General features: G+C 31.9%; 1 protein-coding gene across 1 annotated transcript; it reads right to left on the reverse strand.

Annotated features, from left to right (window-relative positions):
- Window positions 1-10,516: 10,516 nt before the first annotated feature.
- LOC128128524 (splicing factor U2af large subunit B-like) lies at window positions 10,517-11,200 on the reverse strand. The gene is made up of 3 exons (XM_052767477.1): window positions 11,061-11,200; window positions 10,735-10,804; window positions 10,517-10,599 (listed from the first exon to the last, which is right to left on the reverse strand). Exons 1-3 carry the CDS (start codon window positions 11,198-11,200, stop codon window positions 10,519-10,521), a joined length of 291 nt encoding a protein of 96 aa, XP_052623437.1. The 3' UTR covers window positions 10,517-10,518.
- Window positions 11,201-18,687: the final 7,487 nt, after the last annotated feature.

Genomic DNA, 18,687 nt, shown 5'->3' on the forward strand with positions numbered 1-18,687 from the left:
TTTTAAACCACGAACGTGTTGCAGGGACGTTGATCCTATCCTATCATCAACATGGATAATAAAGATAGAGGAAATATTTGATACTAGTAAGTGTGCGAATAAGGACAATGTGGTTTATGTCGTGGCAATGTTTAAAAATGAGGGTTTATACTGATAGCGTAAGGTAAAAGCAGTTAGGGCGTCAGATGCAACCAATAGGATGTTGTGGGATGAGTTTACAATAATCTTTAGACATATGTTTTTTCCTCAAATGACAATCAAGCAGTTGGAGGAAGAATTCTTGAGACTGGAACAAGGAAATGTGATAGTGAGAGAGTACACCAACAAGGATGAAAAAATTTAATAGCAGTTGCAAGATCTGCTTGATAAGATTTTTATTTGACATCATACATCAGCGTCGGGTGCACTGATGATTTTTCATCACGAAGAATGATGGGAAGATGTAACTATGCGTAGATTACCAAGAGTCAAAGAATTTGTAAGATCTTTACTGACTACAAGAGTGTCAATTTCATGTTTGATTAGATATGATTGAACATGAGACAACAAGATAAGTGGAAATTCTAAGAGACTATGACTATGAGGTATTATGTCACCTAGGGAAGGATAACATTGTCACTTATGCACTAGTTCATAAGCTAAGGAAGGAATCAAGTAAGATTCAAAATAATGAGAATTAATGTAATTATCCGTTTACTGGGTAGACCGAAGAAGAGTCAGAAAGAATCCATGGTAGAGGATAAGTGAAAAGTTTTTAGATTTGTTTAACTAGTGTATGATGACACATTTTAGTAGGGACATGGGTGTATGATAGTCGGGAACATAACGAGTGTGTTGTGACCGACGAAGATAGGATTTGAGATGTTACTCATTTCCTTGGATATTTAAATGCTTGAGCATAATGGATGTGTTGTGCCAAGTGGGAAAGGAAGTGGACCATTGGTTCTTTCTCTGGATATAAAAAACGTTCCCTTAAATTGTGTCATTGGGTGAAACATACTTGTGGGAAAAATTATCGATGAGATCGTTTGCTTGTCTATATAAGACTAGGACCTTAGTTTAATGTCATCATTTTGGAAGAGTTTACAACGAGAAATGGAATATCTAGTCAAGAAGTTAAGGAACGTGGAGATACAACTCATGAAGGCTCAGTGAAAGTAACATAAAGGGTCAAATGCGACATGAGGAAACGGATGAGATAAGAAGACCAAATACCCTTATTTGGTTGTTTAGTTCAAATTCTGAGAACATGATTTTCCAAAGGGGGGGGGGGGGGAGTTTGTGATAACTATAATTAAAATAAATATATAAATATATGGTCTAAATGTATTATTATAATTATGATTAAGGAATTAATTAGGAGTAAATAGAGAAATTATGGAATTTTAATTCCAAAACCCATCACTTTGATTAGAGTCATAAACTTGGACTTTTGGGTTAACTAGAAAGGTTACAAACTTGGGCATTATAAAAATCATGAGAAATTGAGTGGAATGCCTACAAAAACTGCAATAAAGGTTGGAGAAACAAAATAGAAATCGGGGTTTGAAGTTCGTGAAGGTTTTCGAAGCTATTTTAGAAATTAAGGTACGTCTCTTCGATTTGAGTTTGATTAAATTGTTTGAGTAGGTTTATATGAACCCATTACGTATTTGGTTCAGTCACATGTCTCTCTTCGGCCAAGGAATAACCAAATTTGGTGAAAAACAAGTGTTAAGTTTTGGTAAAAAAATGATGAATTTTAAACCAGCTTTAAAAATAAAAGAAAATTAGTAGTCTCATTTGTCGATGCTGGTGGCAGTACCAAGGTCTATAGTTCGATACGTCGGGCACAATGCATCACTTATCCTATCTTTTTCAAATGCGACGCACAAACCCACCTCATTTTCTTTTTAATTAAGGTGATATTTATACAAGTAGTCCCTATCTTTTTGATAAGCTGCCAGTTCTAATTTTCTACGAGAAAGGGTGTAACAAATTTCATATGATATTAAAACTTACGAATGTGATCCCTATAGTTTATATGATGTGACAGTTTCCATTTTTCCTAAATTAAACTCATGTTTTCTTTTAAACGTGGAAACATAAACTACATAAATGGTCTCTACTGTTTTCAAATTTTCTAATTAATACTATTTTTAATTATTGTTATTTACTTGTTTTAACATTTGAGTATTAGTTTATAAAGGTAAAATCTTATCAATATGGGGATTTTAAAAAAATGAAATATTTTAAAAAAATTATTATGAATGTTTCAATTAACGTACTTGAATGATTATTAGTTGACCGAATGAGACACATGGATAGTTGAACCAAAATTAACTCATAGGATGTTTTCTAGGATGTTGCCTTAGAAAAATTTGTTGGTGGAATATAGGGTGAAAGTTAGAAACAAAGCTTCGGGTAGAACTTATCGGTTACAAGGTGAGTTTTTTCGTGTTCTGTGGTTGCTCGCACATAAATGTTTATCATGTGGTTTATATGTGGTTTTTTTTCATTATTTATTGACAGTATGTTTTATGATAAGTATGGTTGTGTGTAAATGTTATTTTAAGTTGTTTATCTATTGTGTGTTTTTTTTAGGTGACATGTTTAGTGGGAACGGATGAGTGTTTAATCGTTGTGAGCATGACGGATGTGTGTGAGCGGCAGGGATGGGAATTGAGAATCATACTCATTTCCTTGGATATTTAAAATACTTGAGTACAATGGATGATGAGTTATCTCAAGGAGAAGGGAAATGAACCTTCGGTTCTTTCTCTGGATAATTAATCGTTCCCCTAAATTATGTCGTCAGGTGATATGTTTTTTTATATGATTTATTGAACATATATGATAAAACTATTTTTTAAGGTGATGGACATGTATGTGCAACACGAACTCACTAGGCCCTAGGCTTACCCATTTAGAAACTTTAAATGTGCGCAATCCAGAAAACTTTTTAGCTAGTGGCAAAGGAAAGGACAAGGAGGAGGATTAATCAAGAAGGTAACAATGGAATTCCGCGAAGACGTAACTCCCGAAGCTCTTCAGTTAGAGACTTTATATTATTTTATCTTGCTTCTGTTGTAGTTTAGTCTATAAGTAGATTCATAATTGATCTTGGGAGATGTTGGAACGACAATTTATCATTTAATCGATATTTGAAAATTGGGGTGTTACACTTCTGGTTCTAAGGGGGAAGAGTCTGGCATAATTGCATTGTATCCACATGAGATTTCATACATATGATTTTATTATTACTCTAATGTTATTGGAACCACTTTTGATACTATCGCTGCCCTTAAAACAAATGAATGAATATTTTGGTTGATTTAGAAACAAAATATTTTATCTAGTATTTTTGGGATGTTACATGATTACAACACGACAACATCACTAAAAGAACTTAAGTTGAAGGTTAAAAAGGACGAATATATTGAAAAAATCGACCCAACCAAGTTTAGGCGAGTGGTTGGTTGTTTGAGGACTCCCACTCGACCAAACTTATCATTTTTTGTTTGAATTGCTAATTTTTTTCATGGAGCAGCCAACCACTTTGCATTCTTAAGTTAAATTATCTCACTTATGTGAAAGGAAACATTAACTATGGAAAAGGTCATGAAATAGAAGACTTAATTGGGTATATCGATAATGATCTTGGATGGGATACCATTGATAAAGAGAGCATGAGTGGGGTGATTTTTTTTAACTTGGAAGGAATGCAGTCACCTGGCAATCTCAAAATAACAAGATTGTTGTTTTGTCTACATGTAAAGCCAAGTTCATGGAAGCCATAATAGTGGCAGTCCAATCCATTTTGTAACACCCTGTTTTTTAATGATAAGAGTAAAGAAATAAGGAAATGTAATAATATATATTATGTGCATGTAATGGAAAAGCTGTAATAAATCATGAGTTTTGCTTTTATATAGAAACTAAGATTATTTTGTTATGTTTGATGCATGTTTGCGTTTCATACCAAGGATGATGGATTTTAAGGGTCTAAGGCATAATTAAAGATCCTAAGGGTATGTATATGGATGGAAGTGAAAAAAAAATCATATTACAAGGGCTTACATGTCAAAAAGCCAGCTTTGCATAGCCATATAGCGTGGAATATGGTTTAGGGTGAGAGAAGCAAAGAGGAGAAGGTTTTGGTGATTTCGTTTAGGAATCTTAAAGCATAGAAAATACATAGACAACATCCTAACATTGGTATAGTATGGATCAAAATTTTCTAGAGATACAGACCAAACCCATAAGCCTTAGTTTCTATTTTCATGGACACTAGGGCGATATTGCATGGTGTTTTTAGGTAAAGTTGAATTATGAGACCCTTGGCCATCATACCATGATCATTTCACTTGAATAAGTCCATAAGAAAATCTTATTAGGGTTTCTATGGTTTAAGAGCCAAATCAATTAGTGTTTTCATATTTGTAGTAAATGTGATGCGTAGGGTGGATATGCGCAACGTGTAGTGCCACAAAACCCTAGTGGGTTATGGAATCATGATTGGAATGCAACATATTTACGAATTGGAGCACGACACATAGACCATGAAGAATGTATGTTTTTCATGGTTCGGCCCATAAAGACTTGTTAGAACTCGTAAGTAGCTAGAGTCGTCTAAAAAAGAATAGATGCATAGTAGACACTTACTGTATATGTATCGTTGATAGGTTTCATCTTGTGGAAGTTTTCTTCCGTATATCTTATTGTTATGAATCGTGTAATATGTGGATTAATACTATTAGGTGAGTTTCATGCGTGTATGTGTATATATATATACACACAAACACACACACATATATATATATATATATATATATATATATATATATATTTGTTTTAGATGTTATGTGGTGTGTGCTTGTGTGTTATTTTTACTTGTTTAGTTTAGAGCCTTGCTCTCGAAAGAGACAAAGGGAATCAGTTTACAGTCTTTATCTCTCAAAAGTGTCACACCCCAAAACCGGAACGGCGTAAACGTTCGGGGGCGGAGGACGTCATGTTCAGTATCACAAGACATGCATCATAGTAATCAAAGTAATGAACAACCATTTCATTAGAAAGAAAGTGTTTACAATGTATGTGTTCACAAGACATAGAATACATAAGCAAATAACAAAACAAGACTTGAAGCTATTATGCTCCATCTTCTGAATTCCTAGCGCGAGTACCTGTCTACTAGTCTCCTGAGAATACAAGTTATTTCAAAAGAGTTGATCAGCAATTAAGCTGGTGAGTTCATAATATTTTAGTGATGTAAGTATTTTGTAGAAAGTTGTAGTAAAATGTAGTAAGTTGTAAGTTATGTTTAGAAAAAGTTTGCCTATTCCTCTAGAAAATCCTATATTTCCTGCTTTGATGAAAGATAAGTAAAAATGACTCTACAATCCTTTCTATGAGTACTAAATGGATACAAGTTATATAAAACTCAGAGTAAACAAACAATCGATTGTGCGTATTTTCCCTAAGCCCACAACCAAACAAGGAACAGAAAATGAGGCGGATGACACACATCCCATTGGTTGTTAGATCCTTGTTGTATATAACCCTGGTGTATTCCTTTGGTGCTCACGGAGTTAACTGTAATAGTTCCTTTATATTTGATGAAAATATCCTTTTTAAGAAAACCCTTATTTCTTATAATAAAATAGTAACCACAGTGATTTCTCCTATAATCTCATAGGTTATACTAGCTATATATAATCTAATAACGAATAGACAGTTAATTGTGTGAGTCTGTCCTAAGCCCACAACCAAACAAGGAACAGGAAATGAGGCGGAAAGACACACATCTAACTATCTATCGGGTATTAATTATATATAGCCCTGATGTATAAACTAAGGTATTATAGAATTAATCACCTACGGTCCTTTAAGTTATACTGGTTTAACAAAATGGATTAAACCCTTTACTGGTAAGTTTCTAGTTTTGTATACCAAAAGTTATGATTTGAAAAGTATGCTTTGTAGAAAACTGTGCATTGAATTAGTGTCCTATGACTTGACCCATACCCGGTACCCCTTATGATGACTTAATGTGTACGGAACATATATATAACTATAATCGAATAGATAATAGGCTGGGTGAATATGCTCTAAGCCCACAACCAAACAAGGAACAAGAAATGAAGCGGAAAGCACACATCCTATTACCTGTCAGATCCTATTTATAAATATCCCTTGATGTATACATTATGGTCCCTTTCTACTATATGTACTAGACCCGACTGTTCTGTTTGTCGATTTGAAAAGATGTAAGTATTCCCTAGTTTATAACTATCTTATCTCAAAAATAGTTTGCATTAACTTTCAAGCGGAACTGTCACAATATCAAAGTAATGGGAAAATGTAAGTACCCAGTTATCTTTTGAATTGACATCCTAACGTACCGATTAGGTTAAAACATGTATGTTTTATTAAGGTCATGATGTGATGGATAGTACCCATACTATACGCTCTCCTTGCAAGAGATTCTGGGGAGCAAACGCGACTTCCGCAAACAAATTGCTAGGTTGTGTAAATTCACATTAATGTTATATGATCATGTATACCCAATTTAACTATCACCTTTTGTTTAGGACAATGATTTAGTGATTCATTGGTATAATTAGATCTTGTAGTGTCCGATGCTATAGCATCTTAGTATGTTTGTTCTGTTATAGTATCTTAGTATGTTCCTTCTGTTATAGTATCTTAGTATGAACTTAACCTATAAACTATACCTACTATAGTTTACTTGAACTGTTATTGAAAAGTCTCATTTATCTACTAAGTTATGATAGTACTTTAAAAACGGAGTTTTGTTAAACTATAAAGTAACATAACTTTAAAAGAGTTTTTGAAATGTTTTGATCGCTTATTAAAGGCATAAGCAATCTTTTGAAAGATGTTTATAACAAACATTTACACAATTGACATTGTGTTCAACTTGTATTCCCCCACTTAAACGCATTTAAAACAATTTAAAGGATCAATTACGGGGTATGAACTCACCTGATGTGGGTGATTCAAGCGGATATGTGTGTAAAGATGAGAAGCTCCACGAATGAAGTCCCAAGACTTAACGAGTCCTAAATGACATATAATGGCATATACTGACATAAATATAGTGTTTAGAAGCAACCAAATGCAAGGAAACACCTCACGGGACTAGGAAACACTTTGACCAAGTGTTGGAATCACATGTTATTCATCAAGGGAAGGTGTATGGCACTAATCTTGTGTTTATGGTCATGGGTTTATGGCCAAGGGAGTTTATGGCTGTAAACTCATGGTCAAAGTTGTCAAGATGTTTGGTTTGAGGTCCTACAACATCCATTAAGGGTTCAAGGCCTAGGGCTTGCTTATTGGAAGAGTTTAAGGTCCAAACATGCATCAATATGGAGTTTATGGTCAAGGGAGATCGTGGGATGTAAACTCATGATCTTCATGGGGGAAAGCATGTATAGATGGTGTATTTCAAGGCTTCCTAGTAGATATGAAGTATAATGAAGGGATACTTAAGATATAGAGGCTTGAAATGGTGATTAAGGTCCAAGAACACTTGTGTGTGTTCTTGGTGTTTCTTGAAGATCTAAGAAAAGATGATTTCCATTGATGAAATCATGAGATGATACTAGATTAAGAGATGTATCAACATATCAAGGAAGAACACTTACAGCTTTTGAAGATCTAGGATGAAAATCGGGATGATAGTTGAGAGAGAAATGGAGTGTTCGTGAGGTGAATGTGAGATAATGAATGAAAATGAACGATATGAGTCTTAAAGGGGGAGTTTACGGCCCACCTTGACTTTACGATTGTAAACTCAAGTTTTGTGGCCGTGAACTCTAAATGAAGAGGTTAAGGCTTGATTTGTTGAACGATGTCTCTACCAGGTACATTCTAACACTCATTCCTTAAGTGTACTAGACTTAAAACTCCTTAGAATGACCTTTAACAAGGCTAGAATTCATTACCAATGACTCTGACACTCACTTGAGTTGACTGACTGAGCTTTTAAAGCAAAAAAAATTTCGGGTTGTCACAAAAAGGGACAAGAGGAATCCATTACATGCTTATGTGTTATGGGTGCATATGGTAAAATGTATAAATATTGTGTGCTCACTAAACGTTTCTCTTAAACGTTGATATTTAACATTTCTCAAGACCCTTAGGGGTGATGAATAATTGAAAGGACCAGACATGAATACAAGGACGTTCTCATTTAGTGATTTTAAAATTAAAATTGTGATTTATGTTTGAAAGAAATGACTTTCGCTAAATTTCATATGGCATTATGCTTGATGAATAAAGAATGGATATTGATATCCATTTGAAAGGAATAATAAGTTTTAATTGTGTTTGATGATTTATGGTATTTATTTTAATAAAATATAGGTGCTACACATTTGGCTTGAAAATGTCATGAAAGAGCTCATCAAACATCATATCATGCCTATCATTTTGTATGTCAGTAATAAGTTTGAAATTTACTTGATGAAAAATATTATGTTTCATGGTCAAAGCAAACATATTGACATTTGTATTCACTTTATATGAGAATGTATTGAACATTAGAAAATTATAGTGAAATATGTCAACTTGAATGTTCAACAAGCAATCATCTTTACCATTGATTCAACATACATTAAGCACAATGAAATGAAAAACATGATCAGTGTAACAAATCTTGAGCCAAGTTTGGTTTACGAGGGATAACATGAGTTTAAACTCAACTTGGGTGGGTGATCCAACTTTACTTCCATTGTTAAATCCTATTTTGTTGACAAAGGAGAACATGTTACTTTTTTTTTCATATGGTGAACCTAATAAATGAATGATGTAATTATGGTGGTTGGTTTGGTTATAAAAGGATGTTCCAACATCAGCTGTAATTTATCTCAAAGTAGAGAGATAAATATAAATACTTAGTGTGAGTGTCAGAAAAGATGTTTTTTTAGTAGTCGAGTGTGAGAGTTTCTCTTCTTTTGTAATTCTATTTTAGTCTCTGACTAAAATAATTTTTAATCTCAACAAAGGGCGTGATAATTAACCTAAACTGGCATATGTGATGATCGAAATAAACAAGATTATATGGTGCCTATGAAGAAGTTAGCGAATAAATATAACTCATGAAGATTTGATAAATTTCTAAAAGTACAAGGAATTGCATTAGAAATTGGATATTTAAGAGAACCTAAGATTATGAACTTGAAGGTTTTGAAGTTGAAACCCTAAATCAATTTGGAACCGAAGAAGAGTGAACCATGAAATGTTAAAGGATGTCATATATATAGAATCCGCAAGATAAAAGAACAACAATAGTTATCTTTATCAAGCATGTCTTTTATTTCCCACTACTAGAAAAACAGTCTTTTACGACGCTCATTGCGCGTCGTAAAATGCTCAGACGACGCGTAAATGCACGTCAAGGAAAGCCATGTCATAACGAGAGACGACACGCATTTACGACGTGCATTTATGACACACAATGCGTATCATTAAAGTCGTTGTCAAGAAAGGCCATGTCATAAATGAAGATGACACACATTTTTGCGTATCGTAATTTTTTTTTTTTAAATTATTTATTGATTTACTAATTTTCAAATTAAATTTGCATTTCATGTATCATAATAGAAAATAAAATACCATTTACAAAAAATACAATCCATTGCACAAAAGTTAATGTCATACAAAATACAAAATACAATACAATAAATAAGAAAGATAATTCATTGCACTAACATGTCAAATACAAATAATCATCCCTAACTATATAACCTAATACTACATTGCTATTAAGGGACATCATCATAACTCACTGGAGGTCTTGGAACAATGTTCTCGTCATCAACTCTTACACCAACCTTGCTTTAGTAGATGGTCTTGTAGCTACTATCTTTTTCAGCATTAAATCCCCACATATAACATACCTGCAAATTGCAAATTGTTCTTAAATATCAATACAAAGTATATATACATATATCCAAGATGAAAATTATTCAAATAGGTGTTCTAATAACTCTTATATACGGTTGTCTAATAGCAACTGCTCCTTTGTGACTAGATCAAAACAGAAAAAAGATTGCCATATTTAGCTATATTCAAAATGTATGAAAGTTAAATCTTATTGGTGAATAGATAGAGTGAAAGTATTACGATGTGGATGTCTTTGAAGCTTGAAATATGTTGTAAATTCCCATTATAGTCAATCTTGTACAAGGTACAATTGTTTGTACAAGTTGTTTGTCGACAGATAAAAGCGTGTTCCTTGGTAGCCTCACCAGTTGGGACATCCTATGATTTAAAAACAGGCCAAAAAAGTTAGAAATTTCAGTAGTGAATCATTGTAAGAAATCATTAAATGTCAATCCTTTTTATCTCAGGGTTTTCTTGAAGTTTCAAGACTATAATCCATGGGTCAACAGGGCATGGTGTTTCACGCATCTATAAAAATTAAGAGCAAACGCATTTTAATATAAAAGGAGTTCACATTTATGGAGGAAATCTCATTGAGGTGATGAATGTAACTAATCACATGTGCTACATGATCTTGGCACAATTGCTCCACCAAGCCCAGGGCGATAAGGAATCTAATTCCACATCATCATACTCCAAAAACACCTACACAATGTGCAAAAAAACAGCAACATACTTTCATTCGTTAGAATTAATGAATATTGTGAAAACAGTTTGTTGAAAAAATGTAATGAAAGAAAAACAAACAGCACTTAAGAGATGATAAAAGACTAAACTAACCTTGCCAACACCTGGTGCTGGTTCTCCAGTAGGGTTAGGGCGTGGAATTACAACATTCACTAGACTACCTGAAAAATTAGTGAGAAAAACTGAGATTAAAAAAAATTATTTAATGTAAATATTGGATATGGATATAAACAGGTGGGGTAAAAAGAAGGGGCTTCTGTCTGGATTATTTATAGGAGTGTGATTACAAAAGGCTGTAAAATAGAAAGATATGAAAACGATAAAAATTAATAGATTGATATATAAACGATTCGGAAAAGTAGGAAGTTAAATACGGAATTAGAATTATAAAGCGAGAAAATGAAAGTTAAAATAAGATTAATTTTCCACATTCTATTTTCATGTCTTCCAATATATCTTGATAATCTTCATCATCTTTAAGTTCATCTTGAGTCACCACTTGTGTTAAACATAGAACTTTAGTCGCAGTTGTCCCAATGGAGGGAGGTGGTTGCAACATCATCCTCTGCAAACAAAAATATTACTTAATTATAATTTTATAAATGAGATTTTAAAAAAAAATGGAATATTTTTTAATACCTGCAATGCAATTTGTTGTTGTGCATGTAAAAGCACGCTCTATTGTTCAGGCTTGGGTTGAGTTTGACCTTGGTTAGCGCGTCTAACAGTATGTGTCTTGTCACCCATTTTGATCCCATTAAGAGTTGCACAAGCAATGTCTGTAAATAATAAGTCCTGATAAACACAGAACGCGTATCCTTTTGAGTTTCCAGTTTCTCTATCTTTCAGAAGATGAAATCCTCTAAGAGCACCAAGCCCAGGGAGAACAAGATCTGTCACCAAATACCTTAATTATATAATATAACTTGAAACAAAAATCATCATATGATACTACAACATCCAATCCAAGTCCAAAAAACTGAAACTTAAAATAGTATTCAGTACCTGACTGACTGAGAACACCTTGGTATGGGTAGAGCTGCCAAAGCATTCATGGCAAGAAAGTGCTAGCAACAGAGTACCATGTGAACTATCCCAAAACTGAACACTGCCACTATTGTCGCCACTCACAAGGGTCCCACACCTAAAACTACATTTATAGAAGATATAGATAAATAAAGACTTGTTTGTTACCTTACTAAAAGAATGATAAACATATAAATCAAATTAAACATACATTTTTTCATAAATAAAAACGATCTAGGGAGTTGCAAGAATTTGAAAACTCTTAGAACCATATATATTTTTCTAGATGAAAAATGTTAAGAAACAGGAAAATAGGGACAAAAAATGCAAAAAAAAAAAGATTCTTTTCTATAAATTATCCAGAAACCAATCTTATAAGGGTATTATCATTTTTATCTTCCCTATGTAATGTTACATTACCACCCACTGAATTACCTGTAATGATTCTTTGACCCTTAGAAAAAATTCCACTTGCTAACCTTGTCATGAATCCAAGGGCAGCTAAGGGTATAGAAAGTGCACCATTTGTCTGAATGCTTTCAGTTGTTTGTTCATCTGTATTAACACTCATCTCTGGTCCATTTTGCATCCGAAGATCCTTAACAAAAAAACAGTTAAAATTTAAACCCGTTTATTTGTTTATTATAATTTTTATAAATAGAAATGAACCTCTAGTGCCTTTTGAAGATTTTCCATTTCATTATCTTCACCCTGCATTATTTCCCAACTTGCTAGCTGAGTCATCATCATCATCATCACGCCCTACTACATATATTACTTGTGGGCCCACCTGATATCACAAAACATCATATCAATAAAAAAAACTACTTCACACAAAAAGGGCATTCATGTCTTTTTACAAGAAATATGATTCAACATACCATTGAAACCATTCTATCAGCCCAAGTAACTTCAATGTCACCATTTCTATGCCATGTAATATTTCCAACCCAAGAAAGATCCAAAAAATCTCTTTTGAGCATGAGTCTCTATTATATCCCCGTATCTCAACAATCGTTTCTTCAGTAAAAGTGACTTCAATCTGCAGCACAACTGAATATGTGTAACAAGTTCTTCTATTTCCTGCATCAGAAAAGGTGTATTTTTTCATATATGGTTTCCTTCTATTAGCCCAATGATTGCAGTTTGAGCAAACTAAAGTAATTCTTCCCTCCTTACCTGAAACAAGTTGTGTAGCATACAAAAGTCAACCCTTTAGATTCTCTAGCATCAGGTTAGTTTCTTGCACATGATCCATCATCAGGGGCACAAATTACTTTCCAATCTGTTCCAAGTCCAGTGGCAACACTTGTATTTGTCTGCAGGAAACAAAGATTGCATTAATAAAAATAAAAAAGAGTCAATTAAATATTATATTCATTAGTATAAGAACGAACCTTCAATATGTTAAGCACAATCCTAATGACATCTTGATCTTTCAATAAATCCATATTTCCGTGTGCATATCCTATAATTTCCACCCATTGCTGCATAAATCAAACTGATCATAAGACAATATATTAAGAAATCCAAATTAAGAATTATCCTTCCAGAAGAACCCTACCTGATTGGGAAGACCCATCAACCTCTGCAGATACTCATCACGCTCTGTTTCCTCAGATTCTGCTTGAATCATATGACCAACCTACCTTCACAACAACAACAAATAAGTATTTGTAAAAATATATAAAACATCTCATACTCGAGACTCTTACAACTTACATATTCATAAGACGTATGTATTTGATGAGGCTCAAGGTCAACAAGGGTTGTTGGAAGAGTTGTAACTGAAACAAATGGCTCATTAGGTTTGGGAATCACAACTGAATTTAAGAATGTATAAAAATTAAAGAACTCGCCTAATAGAAGATTAGGTTAAGGAATCACGATTGACAATATGTCGTCGTTGAGAAGGAAATTCCGAGTAAATCTCTATACCTCATGACCACACACAAAGAAAGCATTAAAATGAGAAAAAATTGAAGGGTTAATTAACCCAACGGAAAGAAAAGATTTTTAATTACTTTTATGCACATAAAGACACCTCTTCATTTTTCAGTTGTTTCCATTTGTTTTGTATCAATTCATATATGAAGTTATCGATAATTTTGATTTTTTTTAGAGCAGCTTCCGAACCAATATTAAGATACCTTTTCACCTTCCATAGAAGATCCACAAATCGCTCATATACTAAACCATTTGATTCATCAAACGCTTCCATAAACCGATTGCTTGCCTCATTTGAACCCGATAGAGTATCAAGATCAAACCCAAACCCCACCTTAAACATCGAATCTAATGTCGATCTCATCAACAGATCCTGCATAAAAAAAACAGAAAGCAAATAATTAAAACAAAGCTACAACTAATTCATCAGTTTTAAGTTAATACTTTACCTGCAAATCCATGGTTTCCTAAGCAGCTGCTAGTAAGGAAATCTCTTTGGCTAGTTTAGCGCCGTTTGACTTGAAGCTTACAGTACTAAACTCTTGTAAAACTTTTGTTGAGAACTGAAAGCTTGCAAGCTTCCATTGGCAGCGCCACTTAACTCCATCCACAACAAAAATCCCATTGCTAAAAAGATTTCAAGGTTCTTGTAGACGTTCCAACAGATGGAGAAGAGGAATTTTCTTGTGAGTTTGAGGCCGTCGCGGAGAGCTCTGGAGAGAGTATCGAGCTGCATCTGGCGTGTCGGGGTTAACTCCACGCAGGAGTACTTGATCTGAGATACGAGCTTGGTTGCGTTATTTCTTAAGGATAAAAAAAATTTATTCAGTAGTGGTGGAAGCGGATTAGGGTTTGTAGAGAAAAGGTGAAGGAGAGAGTGAAGGTTGTCGGCTGGTGGAGAGGATAAAGTATATGGTGAAATTAAAGCTAAACAAAAGGGAAAACACACGAAGGAGAAGGAGGAGAACACATGAAGGAGAAGGAGAAGGAGAAGAAGAAAGAGGAGACGCAAGAGGCGGGGTTTTAATTTTTTTGGGGATTTCATTTCCCCCCTATCTATTAAAGGCGCGTTCATTAAAATTATAAAGCGACACTTATAGAGGGTGCCCATTTAACATACAGCTCCCTCCGTGTTTTTTTTTTTTTCTTCTGACATAAATTTAAAGGCACGCTACAATGCGTGACCTAAATTCTTAATTTTTTTGAAGAGATGACATTTTTTTAATGTCACTCTCTTTTGTGTAACATAAATCAGTGAGTGTCGTGGTTTGCACGTCGTAAAAATAGTCTTTTTCTTGTAGTGTCCTATAAGAGACATGAGGATGTTAATAATTGTGTAATTGAACGGATATATGTAAAAGAATGTTAGGTGGCAGTCGCATTAGTATAATCTCTTAAAGTATTAATATAATTTAAAAATCAGTATGAATTGGTAAAAGACCAAAAGCAAATTAATATGAAATCACAAAAATTGTCTATTAAAACAAATTAGACAAAATTACATTTCTTTTTTGTAAGACATACGGACTATTTAAAAAATTGTATCTACAATTTATAAACATTAGGTTTAATGAAGGGATAATGACTTAAAAGGGTAATATATTTTTTGATTTATACATATTTGGTCACTAAGTTTTTTCTTTTTTCGTTCACATTTACCATTTTAATTTTTTTAACTATACACATTTAGTCCTTATAACTAGCTACTACACGTAAGCTGGAAAAAATAACTTAAAAATTTAATATATTTATCATTTTGTACACATTTAGTCCTTAATATTTTTTTCGTTGCAAAATACGTCATTGTTATTTTTGTACACATTCAATACTCATGACCGGTTTTTTAGGTTTTTCTCACGATATATTACACGAGACAATCATTATAAGGTGTTTGAGGTTGTTAATGTTTATAGCCACCGCGACATCGACTGCTTGGTTGGTTAGTTCTTGTGGTTGACTTGGGCCTTGTTTTCTAAAGGTCGTAACTTCTTCATACAATCACAAATTTTAGCGATTTTTATATCTACACGTTAGTATTTGAGTCTAATATAATTTTTGTTTAGATTATTCCATTTAAAAAACAATATATTTTTAATTATGATTTTATATAAAAAAACGTTCAAACATACATAGGATATTGTGAGAAAAACCTAAAAAAAATATGTCATAAGTACTGAATGTGTACAAAAATAGTAAAGACTTACTTTGCAACAAAAAATATTAAGAACTAAATATATACAAAATAAGAAATATATTAGCAATTTAATTCATTTTTTCGACTTATCTAAAGTAGCTGGTCATAAGGATTAAGTATGTACAGTTAAACAAGTTAAAGGGGTAAATATAGATGAAAAAACTCAATGATTAAATTTGTACAAATTGAAAATTATATTACCCTTTTAAGTCATTATCCCTTCAACAAATGATATAAAGAAAATTAATTGGGCTACATTTTATTAATAAGTTAAAGCATAAAAGTTGAAGTAAATGAACCCTCATTGTTTGTCTATTCTCATATTGAAAATCTCCGTTGAAATCAAAACTAAAAACTTGAAATCAAAACTTAAAACTTAAAACTCATAAACAAAAAATAAAATGAATATCAAATTAGATTACGTCGCCAAAGGTCCATGATAACATTAGTGTAGCGACACATATTTGCTAAATGGAAGCATAAGAGAAGATGATATGAGAGATGTGAAAATATTTTTAGCATCCGACTCAAGTTATAATGTACATTTCATGAAAATTCATTTATTTTGCTACTATTCTTGCGGCAACAGGACATCATTGACATTACAAATTTAATACAACTTAGAATCGATCATAAAATTTCTTTTACAATAAACTAGGTGTGAGACCCGTGTATTTCACGGGTTGATTTAAAAAAAATAAATATTAAATTATAAATAAAAAGTATTTTTAATGTACAACTTTAAAATAAAAAAGAAAAAAACATATTTATTGCAATTTAATATCATATATATGATATTTAATATTTTTCATATATAAGTATATGATTTTAATTTTAAAAATTAAAATAAATCAAAATTTGACAAGTTGATAATATTAATTTCAAAAATACAAAGATATGATAACTGTCAAAACTCATCAGAAATTGACAAATGACAAAAAAGAAACTTTCAAATATTAAGAGGATAACTATATCATTAGGTCAAAATAACTTTTATAATATTTAATAGTTGTTAAAAATGTGGTCAACTTTTAATTTTGATACATGCCATTTAATTGATAAGGTCCTTTTAGAAGGATAATAATCCTCTTTTTGAAAGGAGTTGGAATGGATACCGATGGGAGTGGAAAGACATGTCAGTGAACACTGTCAACACCATGTCCTCTGTGTGGTCATGTACTATGGGCCTATGTGGATCACAAAAGGCCAGCAACATCAGCCTTCAACTTGATCGGCACTTGATACCAAAATACCAAATATAGAAATACTGATTAGTCAAGTAGTCAGTTAGTCACCATGGAACATATATAATGAGAGCTTTTTCTATGTATAATTTATTATTGATTATTAATTATTAATCGGTTATGTTTATTTAATATGATTGGAACAGATGACTTGTTATGATATCATTTATCAATTAATATTTATTGACTTGTTAATTATATATTACCTTATATTATTATATTTAAAAGGCGTTAAGATTAAATAAGTTAATCGAAATAATTATCTTTATGTGTTTAAAAGAAAGAGAAATTTAATTACCTCCTATTTTTTCTTCTTATAATTATTCTTATCCATTAAAATTATAACAAGTGATATCATTTCACCATTCAATTTAATTTTATTTGATATATTTCTAATATAGTCTTAACGAGTTAGTTAAAAAAAATATAAAATGATGACACTTGTCATAATTTTATTGGACATGAACATTTGTAGGCATAAAATATAAGAATCAATTTAATTTCTCTTAAAAGAATGACATCTATGTTTGAAATGGGTTATTCACAGACATTCCAAACTAATTTCATGTTATATTAAAAAAAATCTAAAAGAAGGTACATTTAATACTAAAAATTTGGATTTTAGATTTTGGACAAAAAAAAAAAAACTATATTCTAGAATTTCAAGAGCAACTGCTAAAATTACGAAAAAAATGCTTCGATTTTATTGAAATCTAACAGAACTAAAAATAAACATATCAAATGAGAAGTAGATGTGATATAAGAAATTAAGATGTCATTTGATTGACAAATATAGATATTAGACATGTGGAAATACTCATTAGGAATATAGATAGAAAGAGATTATATTTGGTAACAATTTACACATTTCAAAAAGGTTACTTTTTTGTCTATCATTAAAAAAAATGTTTCATTTCTGTCTCATATGTTATTTCGGTAAAATGTATAGAAAAGTTCTATACATTTTAACTAAACAACAAATGGTCAGTTTTATTAATATCCATATATTTTATCCCCTCATATAAATTGCATACTTATTTTATTCACATAATCATATTTAATACATAATTTTTGTTATTTGGTCTAATTAATATGACTTGCTAAATATTAAAAATAAAGTAAAATTTTTAGAACTTTTTAAAATTTTTGTAACTACATAGTTTATAGTATATTTCAAATAAAAAAAGATAAATATTTTTTGTAAAGAACGAAAACTATTAAATGGAAAAAAAAATTACACACTAAAAATGATATTTACATATGGATATTTTTTTAATGAATGCATGCTATGGGTCTACGACAAAAATGATATTTACATATGGATATTTTTAATGAATGCATGTTATGGGTCTATGACAAAATTAATAGGTAACCTCATCAACCTTCTCAACCTTCTGGAAAAAGTAAGATATTTTGAGTTTAGTTTCACTAAAATGATACTTAATTAAAGATAAATATCTTTTTTTTTCTTTGTGACTAACCTACTTTTAAATCCATTTATGTCTCTGGTAAGTTTTGGACCTTCAATTTCAAGGACAGCACTTGATATCGTGGCTAGATAAATATCTTTTAATGAATGCATACAATATGTAACAAAGATTTTGTACATATGAATAACTCTGAAATCCGAATTTG

Source organism: Lactuca sativa, chromosome 9, assembly GCF_002870075.4.
Source record: "Lactuca sativa cultivar Salinas chromosome 9, Lsat_Salinas_v11, whole genome shotgun sequence".
Classification (NCBI taxonomy): Eukaryota; Viridiplantae; Streptophyta; class Magnoliopsida; order Asterales; family Asteraceae; genus Lactuca; species Lactuca sativa.

Excerpts from the sequence above, each read along its gene's own strand:
- LOC128128524 (XM_052767477.1), bottom strand. The coding sequence starts at position 11,200 with ATGTTGCAACCACCTCCCTCCATTGGGACAACTGCGACTAAAGTTCTA. Across the intron at positions 10,805-11,060 it reads AAAATAGAATGTGGAAAATT|AGGTAGTCTAGTGAATGTTG; the intron begins AATCTTATTTTA and ends CACTAATTTTTC. Across the intron at positions 10,600-10,734 it reads CAGCACCAGGTGTTGGCAAG|GTGTTTTTGGAGTATGATGA; the intron begins GTTAGTTTAGTC and ends CACATTGTGTAG.